The sequence below is a fragment of the Argopecten irradians genome, chromosome 10 (assembly GCF_041381155.1).
Source record: "Argopecten irradians isolate NY chromosome 10, Ai_NY, whole genome shotgun sequence".
In the NCBI taxonomy this organism is placed as follows: Eukaryota; Metazoa; Mollusca; class Bivalvia; order Pectinida; family Pectinidae; genus Argopecten; species Argopecten irradians.
In genome coordinates, this window is record NC_091143.1 from 32,911,438 (window position 1) to 32,938,381 (window position 26,944).

Genomic DNA, 26,944 nt, shown 5'->3' on the forward strand with positions numbered 1-26,944 from the left:
TCCGACAATGACGTTGAGACTAGGATAAGTTCTCCAGAAATGTCTGACAATGAGGGTTATCGTATGAATCCGTAAACTACAACGCTTACCGGATCATTTATTAACTATATCAACAACATAAGCGGACATTATATGTCAAATTTTATTGGACTCAAAGTATATTTAAAACCCTCTTTTCGTCAAAGGAACGTTTCTATTAAATAGTGTAGTATGAAATAGTCCTTGCCTGATTTTATCTGTTATCAATGTAGCCGTCGGCCCATTATATAATCACACCAGCAGGTCACCATCGCCTGTCTCACATATCGTGTGGATGTTTACAAACGAGAACAGGCACATTCGCATGGTGAATAAGGTAATCTGAGGTGCTTCCTAGAAAGGTCCTTCGGACAGTACCAATCCCACGTGACCCTACCACGATCATGGAGGCGTTTATTGCCTTCGCCTTTTCCACAAGTGCATGGCCCGGATGTCCATGAACTTTCATAATTTCAGCACTCATCTGCAAAAGTGATAAATTATTGAATTAAAATCTAAGTTTTATTAAATTCAATATTTTTAAGAATTCTTTCTGATTGGATTTGAAAAAGAAATGCACTATGAGCGTTAAAACCGCCAAGAAACAGCTTATCAAACACGGTACGTGTTCTCATGAAGAAGAGTCTTCATCGAAGACCTTTATCATAATGATTCGTGTCAAGGCAGTCAATATCAGATAAAAATCGATCAATGCGAATCAATAATCTCTATACACGTTTGACTTCAAATAAATCCATGACCTAGTTTTTATTTTGCATTAAATGGACTTTATTTTGAAACAAGACGAATCGACTGATACCATTGCCATTATATATGTTTTTCCAACTGTTCCTTTTTGCCAACTACTTTTTTGGCAAAACAAACTTTTCGATAAAAAGGGAAGATTATTACTAATGTGTCTTTTTTTTAAGATTGTCGCAAAAGTTTGCTCATACAGATATATTCATTCTGTTATTATGATTAACAACAATAATATTTTAAAGAGGATGGATTATATATTATACTTTGTTTAATTTGACATACTTTTGTAGGAGATTAAGTGTATATCAAATTACAAATGTAAAAGAAATAATACATTCAATCATTTTTAAGCGTTTTATGTAGTTTATTTTGCTTAACTGCCTATGTAAGTAGTACGACCTTTGACCTTAATTCCATAAGTCCTTTTCCAAAACATTCCCATTTTAACGTGAACTCACAAAAAATTATCCAGTGAACACATCAGAGATGTGACATATATTGAAGAAGAAAATAAAGTCAAAGCCAGTTTTTAGTACATTTTTCAGCAAATCAACCACTTGACCTTTAACCCTTAACCTTGACCTCTCCACGTGGATAAAAAAATTGACACTGTAGTTTTTTTAAGTGGAATGACATGTCATCGCAATATAAATATGTTATCATTTAGGTGGCTTTATCTTAAAATTGTTTGTGGTAGAAGTGATGTCAATCTCGATATACCTTGAGATCACTGATGGTGTCTTTGACGTGCGCTACAACCTTACTTATTCTCGCGATATCCTGATCGATCATTGTCTGCAGCACTGCAGGATCCGACGGAGTCATTGAGAACTCTGTCAAAGACAATATATTAGTAAGGTAATAAAAGCCTTGGTAAAATATAAAACGTCAAAAACATCAAATCGATACATAAAACAACGCTGTCTAACGTTTATGTTATACAGCAAAAATACCAATTGTCAACTGACTCAAAAAACACTCTACACCTTTACCAAGCTTTTTTTACATGTGAAAATAATTTCGTAGAATTAGAGAAGAGACATGCAAATGGGTATTTCTAAACGGCAATGACGTAAACATGGTATTCAAGACGTTTTTAATGCATCGTTCGTTTTTAAGTCAAGCCCAAAATCGTTGTTGTTTAACGGTCGGTGGACATAGTTCACGGATATCGAGAAATACTTTAAGTATTATGATATTATACTTGAATGCCAAAACGCAAATACGCCAACTGATATACAGCCGTCTCTGTTTCAGATATGTTTCTCTACTTATAAAACATAACTTGTTTATTTGACAAGCAATATGCCAAAACACTTCGAATACCCACAGAATTCCTTTGCCTACACCTGCATCAGTTAGTACCAACAAACGGTATGGAATAGAAGACTATTTCTTATCTTTATTTTAGTAACAGAATAAGTCAGTTAGTGTGTGTTTTGTCTAGTGATCTGTTAACACAGATACAACAAACACTCGAAGAACCACGTCAGAAATTTTCATCCATCAACATTGCAACCATGTATTTAAACAAATATATGACGAGGAAATGCAGTATTTCATACATCAAACCCGCGATAATCCGGGACGCCGATAGTCCGGAAAACTCACATATCGGACAGAAATGTTACGGAACGGATTCCCGTAACTTTGTTATACTTACTAGTCCGAACATTGTATATGCTTATGCCATTACAGATGCTCCACCACTGACGAATGGTAGTTTTTCTTTAAGAAGCAGACGAATTCGTATTTTTCTTCGGTTACAAAAGTTACTTACTTTACACCATTTCCATCATTGACAAGTTTGAGCTTCTTATTTTACTTCAAGTTAAGAATATGGAAAATATTTATTTGCGTCCAGAACAAATTCAATGACACTATGTCCTATATAGAGTGACCTACTGATTGCGCATGTACCAAAAGCAAAATGAATTATTTTGTATGTATATATGTACACGATTAAACATCTAATATTGTTCAAGTGCTGGGTTTCGTTTATGCTTTGTCGGCGGTGACGGAGCATCTTTAAATGAGTACGATTTAACCATTTATGTAAATATCACATTATATCTCTATACGCCAATGATGTTGGACTGATGAGATCGGCCTGATGATACTCACTATTCCAGTGCTCTGTGTGGTAGTGCGCACAATGCACGGCATACACTCTGTTGTTGGGTTGGTGAACATGATCCCTGTAGTCTGCAAAATACAATTCATTAGGTTTAGTACGGTCATACATCATTGCCTTCATCAGTTATTGAAATGTCGCACTATACAACCAGTACGAGAAATGCTAATAAAAACTTATATTCAAGTGTCGTTCAATTCCTAATTTGCATATTACAGAGTTATCTGCACTTGCGGGTAGGTATTGATTGTGACGTCATGTATTTGCGAGCGTAACGTCATACGTTTCGGAGAAAAGGACGTGAATTGTGCTCAAAAAATAATGACGTAACAATCGATACCTACCCGTAAGGGAGCTAACTCTGTAATATGCAAAGACGGAATACAACACGTGTAGGAAATACTTATTCTATCTTTGCATATTACAGAGTTAGTTCCCTTGCGGTAAGGTATTCATTGTGACGTCATTATTTTGTGATATTTTGTCATTTTTATTTTCTTCGAAAAGTATGGCGTTACAGTCGTAAACACATGACGTCACAAACAATACCTACCCGCAAGGGCGGCTAACTCTTTAATATGCAAATACAGAATAAAAACTGTTATATGATCACTCAGAAAGCTTAATTAATAACCGTTACACTTATTGGTCTGTCAGGCTATCGTCAGAACTATACATACGTATGGGCATTAAACGGAGACTTATTCGTCAGCTTTTGTTCACCGATATTAAACGGATTGGAAATTAAGTACCATTGTAACATAAATGCTACATTGACAAATTATATATGCAGTCTTCTGTTGTTGTTTATTTAATAAAAAAAAAGTATTAAAATTTACAGTAACAAAACACGAGAACTAACAAAGTTGTTTGTGTACAATCATTCCCAACCCATTCGGTAATGATCACGGATTAACATTTACAAAACGTGTAATCAAAACATACACATCGTTTCGTGTTTGGGATATCCAACATTATCTGGAATTACTTTCAAATAGATATAACCACAAACTATACAGACTGACAAGATTGGAAAATCGATTTCGATATTTGATATGTCTCCTCATCGAACTAAGAGCATCATTACCATGGTACTTAAACTAGTCGTGTTGTTTAGACTTTGTCGTTATTCTCTGGAGAGCACCTCTCTGTGATGAGCATAGCCGCTGTGATGAGCTTTGATTTACAGGTCTATGCTATGGTATGGTGAAGAATCTTAATTACATTGATTACATAGACATGTCTGGCTATGTAACGGTAATCCATGTTACTGTGACTTGTACCATGCATTGTCTTTTTATTGTGTTTATTTCACTGCCCGTACATTGAACCACGCACAACAATAACATGGCACTTAAAAGCAATTATGCGACTCTTGACAGCTTAAACCACGACTAATGATGAAACACTAATGGATATATACCCAAGGTCATATACAAGGTCATCAAAGAGAATGCTGGGAAGGATAACACATAAACTTCTGTCTGTGTAATTTTCCTTACCAGAACACAGTTTGAAAAATAACCCATCTGGTATCTTTATCGCAAACTAGATACAGAAGATGTTGATATATATCTCAGGATTTATATAAAAATAAACAACATCAATAAAAAAAATCAAGCATTTGTTTACATCTCGTATGTCATATTCATGTATGTTTCTGTTCGAAGATTGTGTGTTTTGTCTAACATAATATTTTGCTTTTGTGTGGAATACATTACTATACAATCGTCATAAACGCAGTTGAATGCACACATTAACCTATTTTGTTTTTCTTGAAACAGATGGACATACATATGCTATAGTGTGAAGATACGAAATATCAATCCGAATTAAATGATGAGATGATAGAGAAATATCATATACACATTTATCGTACAATATTAGAGAATACAATACGTTCAGGAGCATTATTAATCTAACAATACCGGTAAAAAAAATCATAATAATGTAACGTGATTATCAATAGCCATTCAACTATACCGATAAATATATTTATATGTTATTAGCTTCTTTTGAGGCCACTATGGTCTTAAATATAGTGTTGTCAAGGGATGACATAGTTCCCGAGGCGCAGTCATTTGACCATACCTATGATAACTTTATTATCAAAAGTCTTCTTATCATACCGGTAAATATATATATCAGATGTAACAATGGTGCTTCTAACAAATAACTAGATCCATATCTACATATGTACTTAAACTTGATCCATATCTACATATGTACTTACCCTTCATCCAGATCTACATATGTACTTAAACTTTATCCATATCTACATATGTACTTACACTTCATCCAGATCTACATATGTACTTCAACTTTATCCATATCTACATATGTACTTTAACTTTATCCATATCTACATATGTACTTAAACTTGATCCATATCTATATATGTACTTAAACTTGATCCATATCTATATATGTACTTAAACTTGATCAATATCTATATATGTACTCACACTTGATCCATTTAACATATTTCCGTAAACTTGATCGATATCTATATATATATATGTACGTGCTTACCCTTGATCAATATTAACATATGTACTTACACTTGACCCATATCTACATACACTTCATCCATATCCATATATGTACTTAAACTTCATCCATATCTACGTAATTAATGTTATGTACTTTTTAAACTTGATCTAGATCTACACATTTTTATGTACTTACACTTGAGAGCGTAGTCCGAATGTTTACTACCGTCCATGCAGATTAACACCACAAACCGCTGTTTGGACATTTTGTTTTCCAGTTCACTTGGAAACGTAGAATGAATCTCGTACTCCCATCAAAGCTATCTCTATGGCTCTTAGGAGTAGTTAACAAGCGTAATGCATTACGGAGCCAGTGCATCAGCCAGTTTGTTCATCATATAAATATCCACGATCGATGAATCCGCATCAATTATCCTTTTATTTACCGTAAATGTTAATGAAGTTATCGACTTACCAGTTTTATCTGTAAAATCAAGTTAGGATTGCATATAACCGATTACATATCCCCTTCCTGGGATATCTGGATATTGCCTGTAGATAACATTCATTGTCTAAAACTAAATTTACACAAAATATCACGGTTCTGTTCAGACGCGAGACTACCAACTGTGGAACTAACAATATGTTAGAAGCATAATGTTTGTGCACTCCATACCAGTGCGTCTGATCATTCATCAAAGTATTGGTAACGTCTGTTGCTGGTATAACCTAGAGGCGAGTTATAAACCATATGGAATATCTGGTTATTAACATACTCCGAGCAAGCAAAATGATGAATAACGTCAATGGACCCTGCCAGACTGACGTTTAAAAGATAACAGTATTTATGTACCACACATCAACACTGACAGAGTCCCGCCAGGTGATGGTGCGGTGAGAAGTACATGTATATGCACGCACACGGGTTTAGTTGCAGATCAAGGATTTTTCTTGCGTTTTAAACAACATCGTAAAAGGTCTACAGTCGAAGCAAACATATGCAAAATATAGCGGATCTTACATGAGTGGCTATTTAACATGAAATTTATAATGTTTCTTTGCTTGTTTGATGATATAACGTCCTATTTACAGCCAGGGTCATGTAAGGACGGCCTCTCAAATATGCAGTGTGTAGCGTGTGTGAAGTGTGAGATGCGTGTTTTGGGAGACTGCGGTATGTTAGTGTTGTGTCTTCTTGTATAATGGAACTGTTGCCTTTTTATAGTGCTATATCACTGAAACATGACGCCGAAGATACCAAGCAACACACCCCACCCGGTCACATTATACTGACAAGGGGCGAACCAGTAGTCCCACTCCCTTAATGCTGAGCGCTAAGCAGGAGCAGAAACTACCACTTTTAAAGACTTTGGTGTGTCTCGGCCAGGGGACAAAACCCAGAGCCTTCCTCACAAGAGCGAACGCTCAACTCAAGGCCAAAAATTAGGTTGTGCCAAGGGAGGCATTAGGAAGGATAAAGTCAGTTAGGAATAAAACGAGTTCAATAATTTGATGCTACAAACCTTTAGGCGAGTGCCATACCGAATTATTTAGTTTTATAAATTACATATTACGTAGACACGAGTGTGATATTCTATTTATCATTTAGTTGAAAAAAGTATTCCTCTGTGAGCCTAACACGCTTCCGTACTACACTGACAACGGAATGGAATGGTGAATTTCACGGTAGAAGTATATATAGTTTGCGTCATTTTTGTTCGTGTTGATTACTATGGCATTAGGTCACAAGCTTCAGTCACACTTTTGTGGCGTCATCCTCGATACTCCAGGAACAGAACATCGGTATTTTAGTCAATTGATATACATAAAAAGAGCCGTAGAACGGTACACTGTGGTTGACTATTCGGCGTCGCTCCCTCTGCAGCTAATCTTCAAATAAAATGCTTGCTGGTCTGTAATTGGTTGAGATTTTTTCCTTCGAGTTGTCATCGTTTTTACTATGAGATAGTCCAGGAGTGTAAAGATTGTACGTAATGGGAATCCTTGGAGTATTGAGAATGTTGTAGCGTTTCCATGAGAGCAGCGTTACCTTACAAAGGTAACATACACGTGGCTTTTTCTGTTGAAGGAGTGCTAGTGAGGAAAAAAATTCCGGTACCATTACATGTATATACCATCGTATTTTTTCATCTATGCCTAGTTATTATTATTGCTTAGTCATGTTATCATTGTATGAGGTTTAAACAAATTCCGTTGATATGTTCTCGTCTAGAAAAAAATATTTCTATATATCTATATTCAAATATTTATCGTCTAGAAACAAATATTTTGTAAAACAATCTCTTTATAGTTTTAGTTTAAATCAATTTTATTGAAAAAGAAGAGTTACAAATTAGGATATAGCTAAAGAGATAAGGGAGGGATAAGAGACACCAACGCATATTTTTGTTTGTTATAGAGAGCTTTACTTAGAACGTGTGAGTGGTGATTCTTAGCTAGTTGGCGTAAGTATAATGCTTGTGTTCATAGCCTTCTGCCTTTCTAATGTTCAGTCACATCCCGTGCCGCGTTTGCCTTTCACCATGATAATCCGGGTCCTTACGAAATCCTGTCTTTCGTACTTAGCCGAGTAGATAAGATCAACCAGGCACACCCTCCTTATTGTTGGATAAATTTATAAAAACAAATTAATTTAGTTAAATTAATTAGTAATTTACGAGCTTGAAGTAAAAGTGGGAAACGTGATTTGGGCAGAGAAAGCTGAGAGTATCCTGGCCGTTCGGTTAAACCGTTTAGAGTTAGAAATAAAACGTTGGACAGATCTACATTTTTGAATATTTAGATTGGCGTCTAGATTAGTATCTCTAAAAAGAAGGTGTTCCACGTTGATTTCCTTGTACCAGTTAAGAGACAGGAGCATTAAGATACGGGACTTGTCGTGATTTTTACAGTATAGTAAGAAGTAGAAAGCCTCTTCTGGGTAATGTCCACAGTCGCAATAGGAGTCGTCTCGAAGATTAGCTTTATATAGGTCGTAATGTAGGGGCTGCAGTGATTTCGTAGTTGACAATGTAAAATGTTAGTTTTTCTAGGGCCATATTCATATTCGAGAAGGCATTTAATGTGAGGAAGTATGGTGTTTTGAGGTCGAAGACGAGTTTTGAATTGTTTGAAAAAATCAGAAGACTTTGTTTCTGTTGGTAGGTTGTTCCAGTAGGGTGAAGCCTTTGGTATGAAGGATGATTTTGTGATTTGCAGTCTGTAGTGTGGGTTTTGAAAGCTATTATTGTTTCTAAGATTGTAGTTTGAGAAGTTTGACACAAGTGGTGGGAGAAGAAATTTAAGGTATGAATGAGCGTTATTATGATATATATTGTGAAAAATTTATAATTTTCTGTCCTTACGCTTATGTGCTAATGGTTTCCATCCAAGCTTTCTGTAAATATATTTTTCTCTCGAAAATATTGGTAAACAGGTCATGATTCGGCCAGCTTCTAACTACATGTTTTCTAATTGATTCGAGAGTGTTATATTACAATTATTACATACTTCGCAGGCATATTTCAAAAGTGGTCGAAGAAAAACAAGGAATATTTTGTCTATGTTTTTTTTTTTCTATTTAGGATGTATTTTAATTTCCTTAGAGTTGCAATGTACTTGGTAGAATTTGTTAGTACATGTATGTGTTCAATGTGAGTGTTCCATGTACCATTGTTGTTCATAATGACTCCTAGGTGTTTGGGATTTCTAACAATAGGTATAGGTTTGCTATTGAAAATAAATTGGAGATTTGCAGGAATATGCGTGTTAGAGACTAGGAGTATTTCTGTTTTGTTAGGATTAAAGTTTAGTAGCTATTTCTGTGACCAGAGGTGTAGTAGTTCCATGTCGTAGTTTATTACTTGTGTTATATCATGTACGTTTTTAGAGGAGTATGCTAATGTGGTGTTGTCTGCAAAAAGTCTAGTAATTGATAATAATGTATTTGAAATATCGTTAATGTAAACAAGAAAAAGAAGTGGGCCTAAAACTGAACCTTGGCGGACTCCTGCTTTGATAGATACTTCAGAGGATATATCATTTTTTAGTACGACTGACTGGCTTAAGTAATCAAATTCAGTAGTTTACCCTTTATCCCGTAGTTTTCTAATTTAATCAATTATCCTGTGTGCCAGACACTGTCGAAAGCTTTGGAAAAGTCACAGAAAACAAGAGCAGTATATTCACGATTCTCCATTGCTGTAAGTATGATGTGATAGAGTTCTATAAGTTGGTGAGTTGTTGAGTGATTAGGTAGGAAGCCAGACTGTAAATTATATAGAAGTTTGTTATGGAAGAAAAAATGGCAAACGTGCTGATGGATTATTCGTTCGAAAAGTTTGCCTATGCAGCTAAGTAGGGAAATGGGTATGTAGTTATTTGCCAATTTAGGTTCCCCTTTTTTGAAAATAGATGTCACGGGGGCAAGTTTCCATATGAAATACAGATGTTTAGGGATTCAATAAATAGGAGTGTTCGAGGTGCAGATAATTCATTGGATAACATTTTTAACATTTTATGACTTATACCGTCAGGAAGAGCAGCTTTGTTCACGTCTAAAATATTAATTATATCTTAAACATCTTGATAAGTTACTACAATTTCAGAAAGGCACATGTCATATCAGTTTGTTTTTCAAAATTGGGTGCAGAGTCGTCATGGTCGTCAAGGTCAGAAACAGATTTGAGGAAGTTGTTTAGAATGTTGGATTTTACATAGTCGTTTGAAGTGGAGTGGTTATTAGTAGGATTTAGTACAGGGGGTATGTCAGTTGAATGGTTTCCTTTCAAAAGCATGCACGTTAGTTTCCAGTATACTTTGGGTTTAGCTGAGTTGTTATTGATGAATCCGTCTACATTTGCGTGAAATACTGTGTTTTAGCATATTGTTTACTTTGTTTCGCGCGCGTTTATTTCGGACATTGGGATTTTAACTCTGATGCAGTGTTTTCTTAGTCTGTTTCTACGTTTGATTTCTTTCCTTTTAGTTCCTTTCATCCATGGTTTGTCATTTCTGTTAACAGTTACAATGTTTTTAAGGATATGTTTTTTTTTCTAAAATAGACATAAGTTTATCTGAGAACAATTTACACTTGTCGCTTACGTTATCCGTTTGAGAAAAAAAATCAGTCCATTTTACATGTCCTACCTCTGTTTTTAGGTTAAGAATAGCTGTTTTGTTATACAACCATATTTTCCTCTTAAAAGACTTATGTTTAGGTAGACAGGATGGCAATGACACAATAAAAGCTCTATGATCACTAATAGTTTCTAAAACCGGTATAACCATGGATGATTCGGAGGATACAGTATCACTGATGTAGAATGGGTCGATAAGAGATTGAGTTGTATGTGTTATTCTAGTTGGACTGTTTACAAGGTTAGTCAAATTATATTGTTGCGCGAGATTGATAAGATCATTGTTAGTTTCTGTTAATAGGTCAATGTTTATGTCCCCTGTTAGTATAATACGAGGCGTATAGTCAAAAGCTTTGTCCAAAGCATATTTCAGTCGTGTCCAAAGTCTAGAATGGTGGTTTGTATAATAAACATAAAAGATACTTGTCTTTTGTCTTTAAAGTAGCAGTGACCTTTGTAGTTGATCTTCAGACCTGAAAAATCCCAAGCTGTATTTTCTCATATGCTACAATTGTGTGAAGTTTGATCAAAATCCATCAATTCGTTCAAAAGTTATCATCTGGAAAGATACTTGTCTTTTGTCTTTAAAGTAGCAGTGACCTTTGTAGTTGATCTTCAGACCTGAAAAATCCCAAGCTGTATTTTCTCATATGCTACAATTGTGTGAAGTTTGATCAAAATCCATCAATTCGTTCAAAAGTTATCATCTGGAAACCAAATCCGGACAGATGTTTCAGAGAGACAGACATACGAGAGCAAAAACTAGCCCCCTCCTGTGTCTTAATCCACATAAAACAACAATGATAATAGATACAACAACACATGTAATTTATATATTATTCCTTGATATAGCGAACTATGATATAGACAATGGTGGATGACGTCATCAATCATGACGACAGACCAGCACGGGTGTATGTGAGTGATGTATTATATAATCACTGACACTTCCCATCATTGTCCGTCTTATCTGTCCTAATCCGCGACATCCGGTCACGATCAGGTCGGCCTGGTTTTCCTTCGAAGCCTTCACTATAGCCTCCCCAGGCTCCCCCACAACTCTGAGCGTCTCGGCCTTTACCTATGGAATGTGAAGTAAACTGTACAAACAATCATGAAATCAATCGTACGCGTTTCATCCTTTTAAAAATGTTTATAAATCAGTACGGTATACGATTTGGAGATACAATATACCACCACCTGATATTGGCATTATCATTTAATCTACCAGAATGTGAAATATTTCTTACTATACCATCAATCATGGTTTGCTTCGTTTCTTTAAATATTGCCAAAGCTTCAATGGACTCACTACAAGAACGCTGTGAGAGAGAAGACCTAAGTAGGCAAGTCTAGTGTAGGCAAGTCTAGTATCTACTCCCCTAAACATTGTTAATATCATTGTTTAAAATTTAGTCCTATGTAGGCAGGTCTAGTATCTACTCCCCTTAACACTGTTGATATCATTGTTTAAAATTTAGTCCTATGTAGACAAGTCTAGTATCTACTCCCCTTAGCATTGTTGATATTATTGTTTAAAATTTAGTCCTAGCTATGTAGACAAGTCTAGTATCTACTCCCCCTTAACATTGTTGATATCATTGTTTAAAATTTAGTCCTATGTAGACAAGTCTAGTATCTACTCCCCTTAACACTGTTGATATCATTGTTTAAAATTTAGTCCTATGTAGGCAAGTCTAGTATCTACTCCCCTTAACATTGTTGATATCATTGTTTAAAATTTAGTCCTATGTAGGCAAGTCTAGTATCTACTCCCCTTAACATTGTTGATATCATTGTTTAAAATTTAGTCCTATGTAGGCAAGTCTAGTATCTACTCCCCTTAACATTGTTGATATCATTGTTTAAAATTTAGTCCTATGTAGGCAAGTCTAGTATCTACTCCCCTTAACATTGTTGATATCATTGTTTAAAATTTAGTCCTATGTAGACAAGTCTAGTATCTACTCCCCTTAACATTGTAAATATCATTGTTTAAAATTTAGTCCTATGTAGACAAGTCTAGTATCTACTCCCCTTAACATTGTTAATATCATTGTTTAAAATTTAGTCCTATGTAGACAAGTCTAGTATCTACTCCCCTTAACATTGTTAATATCATTGTTTAAAATTTAGTCCTATGTAGGCAAGTCTAGTATCTACTCCCCTTAACATTGTTGATATCATTGTTTAAAATTTAGTCCTATGTAGACAAGTCTAGTATCTACTCCCCTTAACATTGTTGATATCATTGTTTAAAATTTAGTCCTATGTAGACAAGTCTAGTATCTACTCCCCTTAACATTGTTGATATCATTGTTTAAAATTTAGTCCTATGTAGACAAGTCTAGTATCTACTCCCCTTAACATTGTTGATATCATTGTTTAAAATTTAGTCCTATGTAGACAAGTCCTAGTATATCTACTCCCCTTAACATTGTTGATATCATTGTTTAAAATTTAGTCCTATGTAGCAAGTCTAGTATCTACTCCCCTTAACATTGTTGATATCATTGTTTAAAATTTAGTCCTATGTAGACAAGTCTAGTATCTACTCCCCTTAACATTGTTGATATCATTGTTTAAAATTTAGTCCTATGTAGACAAGTCTAGTATCTACTCCCCTTAACATTGTTGATATCATTGTTTAAAATTTAGTCCTATGTAGCAAGTCTAGTATCTACTCCCCTTAACATTGTTGATATCATTGTTTAAAATTTAGTCCTATGTAGACAAGTCTAGTATCTACTCCCCTTAACATTGTTATATCATTGTTTAAAATTTAGTCTATGTAGACAAGTCTAGTATCTACTCCCCTTAACATGTTATTGTTTAAAATTTAGTTCTATGTAGGCAAGTCTAGTATCTACTCCCCTTAACATTGTTGATATCATTGTTTAAAATTTAGTCCTATGTAGACAAGTCTAGTATCTACTCCCCTTAAACATTGTTAATATTATTGTTTAAAATTTAGTCCTATGTAGACAAGTCTAGTATCTACTCCCCTTAACATTGTTGATATCATTGTTTATAATTTAGTCCTATGTAGACAAGTCTAGTATCTACTCCCCTTAACATTGTTGATATTATTGTTTAAAATTTAGTTCTATGTAGGCAAGTCCAGTATCTACTCCCCTTAACATTGTTGATATCATTGTTTAAAATTTAGTCCTATGTAGACAAGTCTAGTATCTACTCCCCTAAACATTGTTGATATCATTGTTTTAAAATTTAGTTCTATGTAGACAAGTCTAGTATCTACTCCCCTAAACATTGTTGATATCATTGTTTAAAATTTAGTTCTATGTAGACAAGTCTAGTATCTACTCCCCTAAACATTGTTGATATCATTGTTTTAAAATTTAGTTATATGTAGACAAGTCTAGTATCTACTCCCCTAAACATTGTTGATATCATTGTTTTAAAATTTAGTTCTATGTAGACAAGTCTAGTATCTACTCCCCTTAACATTGTTGATATCATTGTTTAAAATTTAGTCCTATGTAGACAAGTCTAGTATCTACTCCCCTTAACATTGTTGATATCATTGTTTAAAATTTAGTCCTATGTAGACAAGTCTAGTATCTACCCCCCTTAACATTGTTGATATCATTGTTTAAAATTTAGTCCTATGTAGACAAGTCTAGTATCTACTCCCCTTAACATTGTTAATATCATTATTTAATATTTAGTCTTTCAATACTCACAAGAAACATAGAACAAATCCAAACTAGAGTGTAATGTAAGAAACCAAAACTATTCTATATGTTTAATTGAATGTAATGACGAACCCCGTGTAATATAGTGTATACTATACTGTCACTATTGATATCATACAGTTACCCCATGTTTTGATGCTTCCTCTGCAAGTTTGCTTAACAAAGCGGTAGCTTTCTTCTCCTCTTTGCTGTAGGCTTTCGAAATGGCCTCAGGATTTCCTGGTACCATGGACACTGCGTATGAACAAAATGCAATGCAAAATTAATATGTACGTTGATGATAATGTTGCAAAGAATTAAGAAAAAAATATTCTAAACCGGACGTTTTGTACCCACACCGTGTTCACCGAGTGTGACGACGATTTAGTATATTTCTTCAGTTACAAAAGATACTCCTCGCTTTACACTATTACAATCATTGAAAAGTTTGACCTTCTAATTTTACTTCAAAATAAAAATATCAAAAATAATTGATTGCATCCCGAAAAAAATCCGTGGCACTATGTCCTATATGGAATGCAGAACTGATTGCGCATGCACCGAAAGCAAAATAAATTATTTTAAATTACTTTTTGTGTTAATTAGACATATGTATTTACGATTAAATTATTGCTCAAATGATGGATATAATTTATGCTTTGTCGGCGATGGAGCATCTTTAAAAACTCTCTCAAGTTGAAAACTAAGATGGCCGATAACGTGACGGACGAAATACATGCCTGTTTACCTTTTTTGTTCACACGAGTAAATACTCAGATCTCTTTGTACAGAAAGTGAAATAAGAAAATGTTGTTGTTTTTTTTTTTTTTTTTTTTTTTTTTTTTTTGTAGCTACAGTGTAGTCAATTGGTATTTCAAAGAATAATTTAGAATAAAAATAAAGCAATGTTTAACAGTTTTTTTTCCCATATTAATAAAGCAAACGTGTGGGCCTGCGATCTGATCTGCTTCCCTTCGCTACTGACGACTGGGGGAAAGGTCAGCACTTTTATCAACTGTAATTATGTGCATGTACATATGCACGTGTTGACATGACATTGAAGGAAAATAGATGTGTACGTCATGTAACTCAAGATATTCTAAAGGTACAAAATTTGTTACCCATTGGCTTTATTTTTACTTGAAGTAGATTAGGTTTTTGTTCGATACAATAAAGGATTATTGACATATAGTTTGTAACATAGGTACAAAAACCGTTAGTAGTTATTGCATTGCTTGTTTATTCCGCTATCGGCCATCGTAGAAAGCTCCTCTATTGATGATAGAAATATCGTTTTACTTCCTGTTATTTCCCAAAAACTGTCATTGAAATATACCCCAAATCAAAGAAAACTATAATTTATGAAGGATTTATTTAAGTGTTAGTTAATTGATCAACAAAATAAAATATTTCGTGAGAAATGTGCACAATCTTTGCCGCCAAAACAGCCAGATTCCACTATATAGACAAAACTTGTTTTGAAGGAAAAAAAACACTTTTATTCCACACTGAGCTTGACCTCTGTGAGCTTCGGAAGCGATATTTGAAGGAATTCTCACTGGAAATTAAGACATATTTAAAACTGATATCTACCTCCGTAGGAAAAGGCCGAGTTATAATCCACACAAGTTATTAGGATGGTCCGGTCGTTTTCTTTATGGACATGCTTTATAAACCCTAAAAAAGAAAATCTCAAAATGGTCCAAACAGTGAAGCTGGAAGTCAGTACAGCAAATGATCATCAAACAGTAATAGACGGCGATACATTCTATTTTACTTAAAAAAATAAACAGAAATGAAAAATCAAATACATGTATGAAAATGTATGTTGATAACTTGAATCTAAATAGGACGCAGTCGTCGTAGAGAAACAAGGTCACCGATAACGTTATCTGTACATATTGACAAGTGACCTCGAACCAAAACTTTCAGAGCGTGCCACAAAATATATTACACCTGGATAATAATTCTACTGTATAACATGAAACCTTCACTATGTATAATGTTTTGTTGTTTTTGTGGTTGCTATGACAACGCGAATATAAAACCAACGAAATTTACTATACATGACCGTGCTCACAAATATTTCTATCAAACGACATACGTTGAAAGCTTTAAATCACACAAGCGAGAAGCCCCATGTTTTTTACGATATACCGTATGTGTATGCTTGCTTCCATTGTAAGCCCTTATTTCACCTCCAAGGTACCAGGGATGTCCGTCAAACGCTACAGGTCAATAAATGATACGAAAGTATGGTTTTTAATAATGGCACAAAACATAAAATTTCTCTATTTACTCACAATTAAGGGCCACATCGGAATGTTTACTGCCATCCACTGCAATCAAACACAGGCGCTTCTTCTGTTCTGTAGCCATGCTGGGAGGATGGAAAGAAGACGGGATGGAAAAACGGGGTACCGATGGTTTACTAGACACAAAACAGCAAGGTGTATTATCTAGATATGACCGTGAACCTTAGTCAGATAACAGAGCTCTGTGTCTGGGGTAGACTTGGGGTCGCAGCCGTGGTGTGCCTTGTGCTTTTAACGTAGATAATTTAGTTGTTATTGTATTGAGGAGGTAATGTGTTGATAAAGATTGTTAACAGCCATATGAAGATGGCTTCCCCTTGTATGTAGAGTGTTGTGTGTGTAATTGTTTATATGTTTAAGGAGACTGTGGCTTCCCCTTGTATGTAGTGTGTTGTGTGTGTAATTGTTTACATGTTTTGGGAGACTGCGGCATATTCCTGTCGTGTCTCCTTATAATAGTAAAACGGACTCCTAGATAGTGCTGCCATAGGCACCAAACACTTTATCCATTGTGGTATGATGACGAAATAACAAAGGATTATATGTCACAATAAGTATCGATAGATTAAAACCAAGGACCTGGTATACTAGATTGTTTCTTACTAATGAAAATATCACACTTTGCAGTAGCGCGGAAATAAAACGACTCCTGTTATCTTGTCCAAACACCTGGCAAAAATACCTCGCCAGATAAATGCAATGTACATCATGTCTTCATAGATGAGTTTGTCGACCTCAAGACTATGGAAATATACATGGTTGAAGATCCCATAAGAATCTTATATTTGAAGCGAAATGTTCTAGTGGTTTCTTAATCATCAAAGCTCACGAAATCACACCACACGTGAAGATAAGTTTGTTTACACAACTCAGTTGGGGATTGCCAGGTATAATTACACTGTTTCGGTTGTCACCGCCAAATTTTCATTTTGGATTGTCACCTGTCTCGGATTTGATTTACTTAATTGATATAAACATTGGTTCTTTTTAGCGCTTATAAGACAATCACGGAAGTACAAAAAGAGCTTCTCAGTTAAAACAGTGGATATTTGTAACAATAAAAACATAGAAATGGTATCAAGTCAAGTATCAGTTTTATTCCCATTTTATTTAATTAATCTTGCATTATGTATCCTGCTTTGATACAAAACGTTCTTTTCATTTCGTCCGCTTTATTTGAAATGCTGCAATAATAACGGAGCGATTATAAAAGAAAAACTTTAATTTATTTCTCAATAAGAAGAAAACGTTATGGTAGAGATGAATATCGATGATGACGTCATCAGTCATGACGACAGACCAGCACAGGTGTATGTGAGTGATGTATTATATAATCACTGACACTTCCCATCATTGTCCGTCTTATCTGTCCTAACCCGCGACATCCGGTCACGATCAGGTCGGCTTCATATTCCTCTGCTTTTCTGACGATTGCCTCCCCTGCATCTCCTCCTACTTTAAGGGTTTCTGCGACCACCTAGGTGTAAATATATAATAAGAATCATTAATATATACTCAATCAATATCACTATTTGTTCTTTATTTTGTAATTTTGCTATTTTTTTTAATTGTTCTTTTGTCTTTTCTATAGTTGCTGTCAATAAAAGAGGTACAAGGCCAATGGTGAACAGCTTAGAGAGTGCATTATCGAACGGTACCTTATAACTATCGAAACGTACCTGATAACTATCAAACAGTACCTGATAACTTTCAAACGGTAGCTGATAACTACCGAACAGTGAATGATAATCTATCGACCGGTACCTGATAATTTTCGAAAAATACTGGTAACTATCAAACAGTAGCTGATACCTATCGAACAACATCTAATATCTATCGAACAATACCTGGTAACTATCGAACATTACCTGGTAACTACCGAACCGTTACTGGTAATTATCAAACAGTCTCTGGTAACTATCAAACAATACTTGATAACTATAGAACGGTACCTTGTAGCTATCAAACAGTAAACCGTACATGATAACTATCCAACAGTACCTGGTAACTATTGAACAGTACATGGTAGCAATCGAACAGTACCTGATAACTATCGAACAGACCTGGTAACTATTGAACAGTACCTGATATCTATCGAATAGTACATGACAACTATCGAACGGTACTTGGTAACTATCGAACAGTACCTGGTAAGTATCGAACATTATCTGGTAATTATAGAACAATACCTGATAACTATCGAAGAGTACCTGATAACTTTCGAACAGTACCTGATAACTATCAAACAGTACATGATAACTATCGAACGGTACCTGGTAGCTATCGAACAAAAACTTATATTTTATACAACTGCACCTGATAACTATCAAACACTGCCTGGTAACTACCGAACGTTACCTAGTAACTATCGAACAGTACCTGGTAACTATCGAACGGTACATGTACCTGGTAACTATCGAACATCACCTGGTAACTGGTAATTATCAAACAGTCCCTGGTAAATATCGAACATTATATGACAACTATATAACAGTACCTTGTAGCTATCAACAGTACATGATAATTATCGAACGTTACCTGGTTACTATCGAACCGTACATGATAACTATAAAACAGTACCTGGCAACTATCGAACAGTACATGGAAACTATCGAACAGCACCTGGCAACTATCGAACAGTACATGGAAACTATCGAACAGTACCTGATTACTATCGAACAGTACCTGATAACTATTAAACAGTATTTGATAACTATCGAACAGTACATGATAACTATCGAACAGTACCTGGTAACTATAGAACAACACATGATGACTATAAAACAGTGTATGGTAACTACCGAACGGTACCTTGTAACTATCAAACGGTACCTGGTAACTATCGAACAGTATCTGGTAACTATCGAACGGTACCTGGTAACTATCGAACAGTACCTGGCAACTATCAAACAGAACCTGATAACTATCGAACAGTTCCTGGTAACAACCCGTCCATGTAGACTGAGATAGACCCGTTGTCGGCTGTAAACCTGCGAATTGCATGCTATTAAATGTCGCGTATTTAGCGGATAAATAGTAATCACGACACTTAATCTCCACGAGAAAATAACAACGCAAATTACAAACTCGCGAAAGCTACTTGTTTTTCAGTAATACACCTGGCATCTACCATCCCTGTCGACAACATCGTTTGCATCCGTGACCCCGAGTTAAATAACCAATGGTCCATCGCATAAATTATCCTTAGCAAAAAAGACAATATCTGGATTGAAAATTACGCTATCCCAGTAATTTAAAGAAGCATGTCAACTGAAGCAATCGTCATAACAAAGAGTAACCGATACATTAACGCCGTGCATTTATAATAGTTTGGTTATTGCATTTGTCACACGTATCTCTAATAGCATTCATTATAATGTAGGAAGTTTTAAACAAAGTCCTTTTATTCATTTTACTATGTTCTGTCATTACTTCCACGTATATACAGGCGTTCGCCTTTGTCATGTATGTAATTCGTTTGTGTAATAGTATTTTACGTGAAAAGGGACAAACTGGAATCTGTCGATTGTCATTGTAAGCATTTGAAAACACAGGCTACTAAAAAAGTTCTTTCCTTGGATTCTTTCCGAAATTATATTTCCTGCCAAACCTCTGGGCATTAGAAGATCAACTTCAACAGTCATGACATTAATGCCTTACCCCCTGCTTCACAACTTCTTCCTCGAGTTTGTGCAGCAAGTCTCTCGCTTTGTGCTCCTCTTTCTTATAGGCCATTGTGATGGCGTCGGGATTCCCCGGAACCATGGACACATCTTCAAATATAAGAATGTAAATAACTAAAATTTATTTTACGTAAATTTGCATTGTGACTACAACCTCTGTATTGACCTTAAAGCAAAATGCTAAAAATGTGCAAAGATAGCTGAAAATGACATTACTTTACGTAAAAGCAGCATATCGCCGAAAAATATCATTGCTATCATTAGTAACAAACAGACAAAATACTTTTCCTAAATGACAACATTTACTTATCTTACTCTTAAACATTTCAAAAATGTTTGAACTTCTCATTTACTTTTTAATGAAACAAAATATGAAATAATTAATTGCCACCCGCAGAAATATTGCTCTGATGTTGGCTGAGACGATGATTATTCATTTATGTTACATTATGTGTATTACGTGTATATCTACCAATTGAATGCAGTTTTATTATTTTAGGAGTCACTTTTGATGCTGCACTGTTGACATATCTGTGTATACCATTATTAAAAGTCCATTTCTAGTCAATCGTTTATCGTTAAATGTGTTATTGTTACTATTTTAGATATTTTCGGATCTTATGCCATATTTCAGAGGATGGTCCAATAGTCTACACCTGAATCGAACTGATTTCTTTGTTTTAAGCATATATATTTGCAATGGAATCCCAAATATGTAATCATACATTATTCCTGGACACTGAATATAAAATACAAGACTGAAGCTAGGACAAGCGAAGTATACACAAAAACAGGGACTGATGATCAGTATTAAAACAAACCGATATAACATTTAAAATTGGATGTAATCTAAAAATCAAATCTCATAATATTATACAACACACGATCATTTTCTATTGTAATTCAGACAAACCATCCATGTTCACTGATGACAGTACACCGTATACTGATGGCATTACGCCGTACACTGATGACAGTACGCCGTACACTGATGACAGTACGCCGTACACTGATGACAGTACGCCGTACACTGATGACAGTACGCCGTACACTGATGGCATTATGTGATACTTACTTCCATAGGCAAAGGCTGTGGAATGGTCGACACACGTTATCAAGATGGCTCGGTCATTTTCTTTGTGGACATGCTTAATATACCCTGAAAAAAGAATGTCAAACGTGATGGCAATTTGTAGTATGAGAATAGGAAACAGCAGTAAGAGCCAATTCGAAAACTACCGGGGTAAAAAATATGATATATTGTTTTATTTTAAGTGTTATTCTGAATATCATGTTTTAATAACGATTTAGATAAAAAAACAACCTGAGTACATAAGTTCTTTGCGGGAATCTTACCGTCAATATAAAGTGTCATTACAGTAACAAGTAATTATAATGAGAATTTCCTGCCACGGAAAATCGCAACCCCAGACATATTCATGTGTTACAATGCAATAAGAATGACAACTTCTGTAAGATGTCATGTGGTGTCTCATCACTCTGTGACATAAGATGTTTACAATGTATATATCAGTGTGGCATTACACGAGTCGTACACCTGTGCATGAACCCGTAGCTGGACACCCATGAGACATCCTCAGTTGAGGTCACAATTGTACATGTCTAAAGTACATTGGTCCGTCCAAGGTCAAGTGATGGGCACTATCGTAGTCCGAGACACGTAACACAACTACGATTGTAGGTAATATCGAATGTATTAACAACAGGGTGAAGGATGGGGCTATATCGAATGTATTTACAACACGGTGGGGGATGGGGCTTTATCGGATGTATTTACAACACGGTGAAGGATGGGGCCATATCGAATGTATTTACAACACGGTGAAGGATGGAGCTATATCGAATGTATTTACAACACGGTGAAGGATGGGGCTATACCGAATGTATTTACAACACGGTGAAGGATGGGGCTATATCGAATGTATTTACAACACGGTGAAGAAAGGGTTACATGTATATCGAATGTATTTACAACACGGTGAAGAATGGGGCTATATCGAATGTATTTACAACACGGTGAAGGATGGGGCTATATCGAATGTATTTACAACACGGTGAAGGATGGAGCTATATCGAATGTATTTACAACACGGTGAAGGATGGGGCTATATCGAATGTATTTACAACACGGTGAAGGATGGGGCTATATCGAATGTATTTACAACACGGTGAAGAAAGGGTTACATGTATATCGAATGTATTAACAACACGGTGAAGGATCGGGCTATACCGAATGTATTTACAACACGGTGAAGGATGGGGCTATATCGAATGTATTTATAACACGGTAAAGGATGGGGCTATATCGAATGTATTTACAACACAGTGAAGGATGGGGCTACATCGAATGTATTTACAACACGGTGAAGGATCGGGCTATACCGAATGTATTTACAACACGGTGAAGGATCGGGCTATACCGAATGTATTTACAACACGGTGAAGAATGGGGCTATATCGAATGTATTTACAACACGGTGAAGGATGGGGCTATATCGAATGTATTTACAACACGGTGAAGGATGGGCTATATCGAATGTATTTACAACACGTGTGAAGGATGGGGCTATATCGAATGTATTTGCAACACGTGTGACGGATGGGGCTGTATCGAATTTATTTACAACACGGTGAAGGATGGGGCTATATCGAATGTATTTATAACATGCGTGAAGGATGGGGCTAAATCGAATGTATTTACAACACGGTGAAGGATGGGGTTAAATGTATATCGAATATATTTCCAACATGCGTGAAAGATAGGGCTATATCGAATGTATTTACAACACGGTCAAGGATGGGGCTAAATCGAATGTATTTACAACACGGTGAAGGATGGGGTTAAATGTATATCGAATATATTTCCAACATGCGTGAAGGATAGGGCTATATCGAATGTATTTACAACACGGTCAAGGATGGGGCTAAATCGAATGTATTTACAACACGGTGAAGGATGGGGTTAAATGTATATCGAATATATTTCCAACATGCGTGAAGGATAGGGCTATATCGAATGTATTTACAACACGGTCAAGGATGGGGATAAATCGAATGTATTTACATCACGGTGAAGGATGGGTTACATGTATATCGAATGTATTTACAACACCGGTGAAGGATGGGGCTAAATCAAATTCTTTTAAGGTATTATTTTCCGTTTAAACTAGTGATACTGTGCACTAAAATCACTTCATTTGGCCAGTCGAACAAACCTACTAGTAAGTTTGTGTAAAGTGCGTATTCATGATGTTTGGTTATTTGAGTCTCTTGTAAGTGATGTGAAAAAATGTACGTTTCTGAGGATAAAATGTATGCATGGTTCGATATCGGAACATGGAAAAAAATATCTAGATATCACCTAATAAATATCTAATGATTTCATCAGTACAACTTCATATTGGAAAATCGTAATTGGCATTCATCATAGCATACGCATTGAATCCTTGGCATGCACACGGCGATTGTAGATGTCTTCTCTCTGATGGCATTGTTACATTCTTATTGAAATCGCTTCATTTTCGACCTCTCGTGGGGACCTTGTCCCTTTGTGGGAGAATTTGGTCATTTTTTCCTGAAAGGAACATGCCATTGTTGCGTAACGGTCTCTTGATGGAGTTACTGAATCAAGCACACTGAAGCTTCCTTTGCCATAAAATTATCACATGCATGGTGTGTGTAAGAGCTGACCTATCCAAGGTCAGTCTATCTCCCGGCCTGGCAGTTTTCGAGAATTGGCATTTTAACTATATAATTGAAGAGCCATACTGATGAATATTCCTTTACAAAAAAAATACTTACAATCGAGAGCGTAGTTGGAATGCTTACTCCCATCGACTGCTATTAAACATACACGAGCCTTCTCTTGGTCAGCCATGTTAGTTGGTTTCGGCGACAGCGGCTACACAAACTTGTTATCAGTAAAATTTACAATATATTAATATACCATACATGTACATGTGGATGTATGCAACCGGGCCTTGAACTCTGGACGGATAGACAACTAGCGATAAACGGTGACATGTGTGACAGTATAACTTACTGGGATACGTAAGACACAGAGATTTTTTTTTTTTTTTTTTTTTTTTTACAAAAGATTGGCTTTCTATAATATTTCAACATCCACTTAGTAAACTTGATAAATGTATTATTTTAAATGATTATTTTACATCTATTGCAAATTCCTCTCTTGACCTAGAATATCTACCCCAGATACAAATGAACTCCACCTCCGTGAAGTTGATTCCTAGTTCCCAGTTCCTTATTCCATTACTTATTCGATTCCCTGATTACTTATTCGATTCCCTGATTACTTATTCAATTTCTAGCTTCTAATTACCATCAGAAATGGTTCAAAATGCATTATTATGCATCACAATAATCTAGTTGACCTTTTAATTGCTCATTAAGGGCCCATTACTTATTCGATTCCCTGATTACTTATTCGATTTCTAGCTACTAATTACCATCAGAAATGGTTCAAAATGCATTATTATGCATCACAATGATCTAGTTGACCTTTTAATTGCTCGTTAAGGGCCCATTACTTATTCGATTCCCTGATTACTTATTCGATTCCCTGATTACTTATTCAATATCTAGCTTCTAATTACCATCAGAAATGGTTCAAAATGCATTATTATGCATCACAATAATCTAGTTGACCTTTTAATTGCTCATTAAGGGCCCATTACTTATTCGATTCCCTGATTACTTATTCGATTCCCTGATTACTTATTCAATTTCTAGCTACTAATTACCATCATAAATGGTTCAAAATGCATTATTATGCATCACAATGATCTAGTTGACCTTTTAATTGCTCGTTAAGGGCCCATTACTTATTCGATTCCCTGATTACTTATTCGATTCCCTGATTACTTATTCAATATCTAGCTTCTAATTACCATCAGAAATGGTTCAAAATGCATTATTATGCATCACAATAATCTAGTTGACCTTTTAATTGCTCATTAAGGGTCCATTACTTATTCGATTCCCTGATTACTTATTCGATTCCCTGATTACTTATTCAATTTCTAGCTACTACTAACCATCATAAATGGTTCAAAATGCATTATTATGCATCACAATGATCTAGTTGACCTTTTAATTGCTCATTAAGGGCCCATTACTTATTCGATTCCCTGATTACTTATTCGATTCCCTGATTACTTATTCAATTTCTAGCTTCTAATTACCATCAGAAATGGTTCAAAATGCATTATTATGCATCACAATAATCTAGTTGACCTTTTAATTGCTCATTAAGGGCCCATTACTTATTCGATTCCCTGATTACTTATTCGATTCCCTGATTACTTATTCAATTTCTAGCTTCTAATTACCATCAGAAATGGTTCAAAATGCATTATTATGCATCACAATAATCTAGTTGACCTTTTAATTGCTCGTTAAGGGCCCATTACTTATTCGATTCCCTGATTACTTATTCGATTCCCTGATTACTTATTCGATTCCCTGATTACTTATTCAATTTCTAGCTTCTAATTACCATCAGAAATGGTTCAAAATGCATTATTATGCATCACAATAATCTAGTTGACCTTTTAATTGCTCATTAAGGGCCCATTACTTATTCGATTCCCTGATTACTTATTCGATTCCCTGATTACTTATTCAATTTCTAGCAACTAATTAACCATCAGAAATGGTTCAAAATGCATTATTATGCATCACAATGATCTAGTTGACCTTTTAATTGCTCGTTAAGGGCCCATTACTTATTCGATTCCCTGATTACTTATTCGATTCCCTGATTACTTATTCAATTTCTAGCTTCTAATTACCATCAGAAATGGTTCAAAATGCATTATTATGCATCACAATAATCTAGTTGACCTTTTAATAACTCATTAAGGGCCCATCACTTATTCGATTCCCTGATTACTTATTCGATTCCCTGATTACTTATTTGATATCTAGCTTCTAATTACCATCAGAAATGGTTCAAAATGCATTATTATGCATCACAATAATCTAGTTGACCTTTTAATTGCTCATTAAGGGCCCATTACTTATTCGATTCCCTGATTACTTATTCGATTCCCTGATTACTTATTCAATTTCTAGCTACTAATTACCATCAGAAATGGTTCAAAATGCATTATTATGCATCACAATGATCTAGTTGACCTTTTAATTGCTCGTTAAGGGCCCATTACTTATTCGATTCCCTGATTACTTATTCGATTCCCTGATTACTTATTCAATTTCTAGCTTCTAATTACCATCAGAAATGGTTCAAAATGCATTATTATGCATCACAATAATCTAGTTGACCTTTTAATTGCTCGTTAAGGGCACATTACTTTTTCGATTCCCTGATTACTTATTCAATTTCTAGCTACTAATTACCATCATAAATGGTTCAAAATGCATTATTATGCATCACAATGTTCTAGTTGACCTTTTAATTGCTCGTTAAGGGCCCATTACTTATTCGATTCCCTGATTACTTATTCGATTCCCTGATTACTTATTCGATTCCCTGATTACTTATTCAATTTCTAGCTTCTAATTACCATCAGAAATGGTTCAAAATGCATTATTATGCATCACAATAATCTAGTTGACCTTTTAATTGCTCATTAAGGGCCCATTACTTATTCGATTCCCTGATTACTTATTCGATTCCCTGATTACTTATTCAATTTCTAGCT

The 26,944-nt window shown here is 35.2% G+C and overlaps 3 protein-coding genes across 3 annotated transcripts in view; all 3 read right to left on the reverse strand.

The window, feature by feature from the left end:
• Window positions 1-128: 128 nt before the first annotated feature.
• On the reverse strand, window positions 129-6,275 carry LOC138333684 (universal stress protein YxiE-like). The gene is made up of 4 exons (XM_069282214.1): window positions 5,603-6,275; window positions 2,905-2,985; window positions 1,501-1,613; window positions 129-502 (listed from the first exon to the last, which is right to left on the reverse strand). Exons 1-4 carry the CDS (start codon window positions 5,670-5,672, stop codon window positions 299-301), a joined length of 468 nt encoding a protein of 155 aa, XP_069138315.1. The 5' UTR covers window positions 5,673-6,275; the 3' UTR covers window positions 129-298.
• Window positions 6,276-11,355: 5,080 nt separating this feature from the next.
• The window catches only part of LOC138333688 (universal stress protein YxiE-like), a 39,983-nt gene continuing 24,394 nt past the window's right edge, over window positions 11,356-26,944 (reverse strand). Inside the window, exons 2-5 of the mRNA XM_069282221.1 lie at window positions 16,546-16,622; window positions 15,836-15,919; window positions 14,388-14,497; window positions 11,356-11,625 (exon numbers count right to left, since the gene is read on the reverse strand). Coding sequence (XP_069138322.1) covers window positions 11,431-11,625; window positions 14,388-14,497; window positions 15,836-15,919; window positions 16,546-16,621 — 465 coding nt within the window. The 5' untranslated portion in view covers window position 16,622 and the 3' untranslated portion in view covers window positions 11,356-11,430. The remainder of the gene's footprint in view (window positions 11,626-14,387; window positions 14,498-15,835; window positions 15,920-16,545; window positions 16,623-26,944) is intronic.
• On the reverse strand, window positions 17,672-24,171 carry LOC138333687 (universal stress protein YxiE-like). The gene is made up of 4 exons (XM_069282220.1): window positions 24,063-24,171; window positions 21,316-21,399; window positions 20,218-20,330; window positions 17,672-18,034 (listed from the first exon to the last, which is right to left on the reverse strand). The coding sequence occupies exons 1-4, from the start codon at window positions 24,136-24,138 to the stop codon at window positions 17,840-17,842; spliced, it is 468 nt and encodes a 155-aa protein (XP_069138321.1). The 5' UTR covers window positions 24,139-24,171; the 3' UTR covers window positions 17,672-17,839.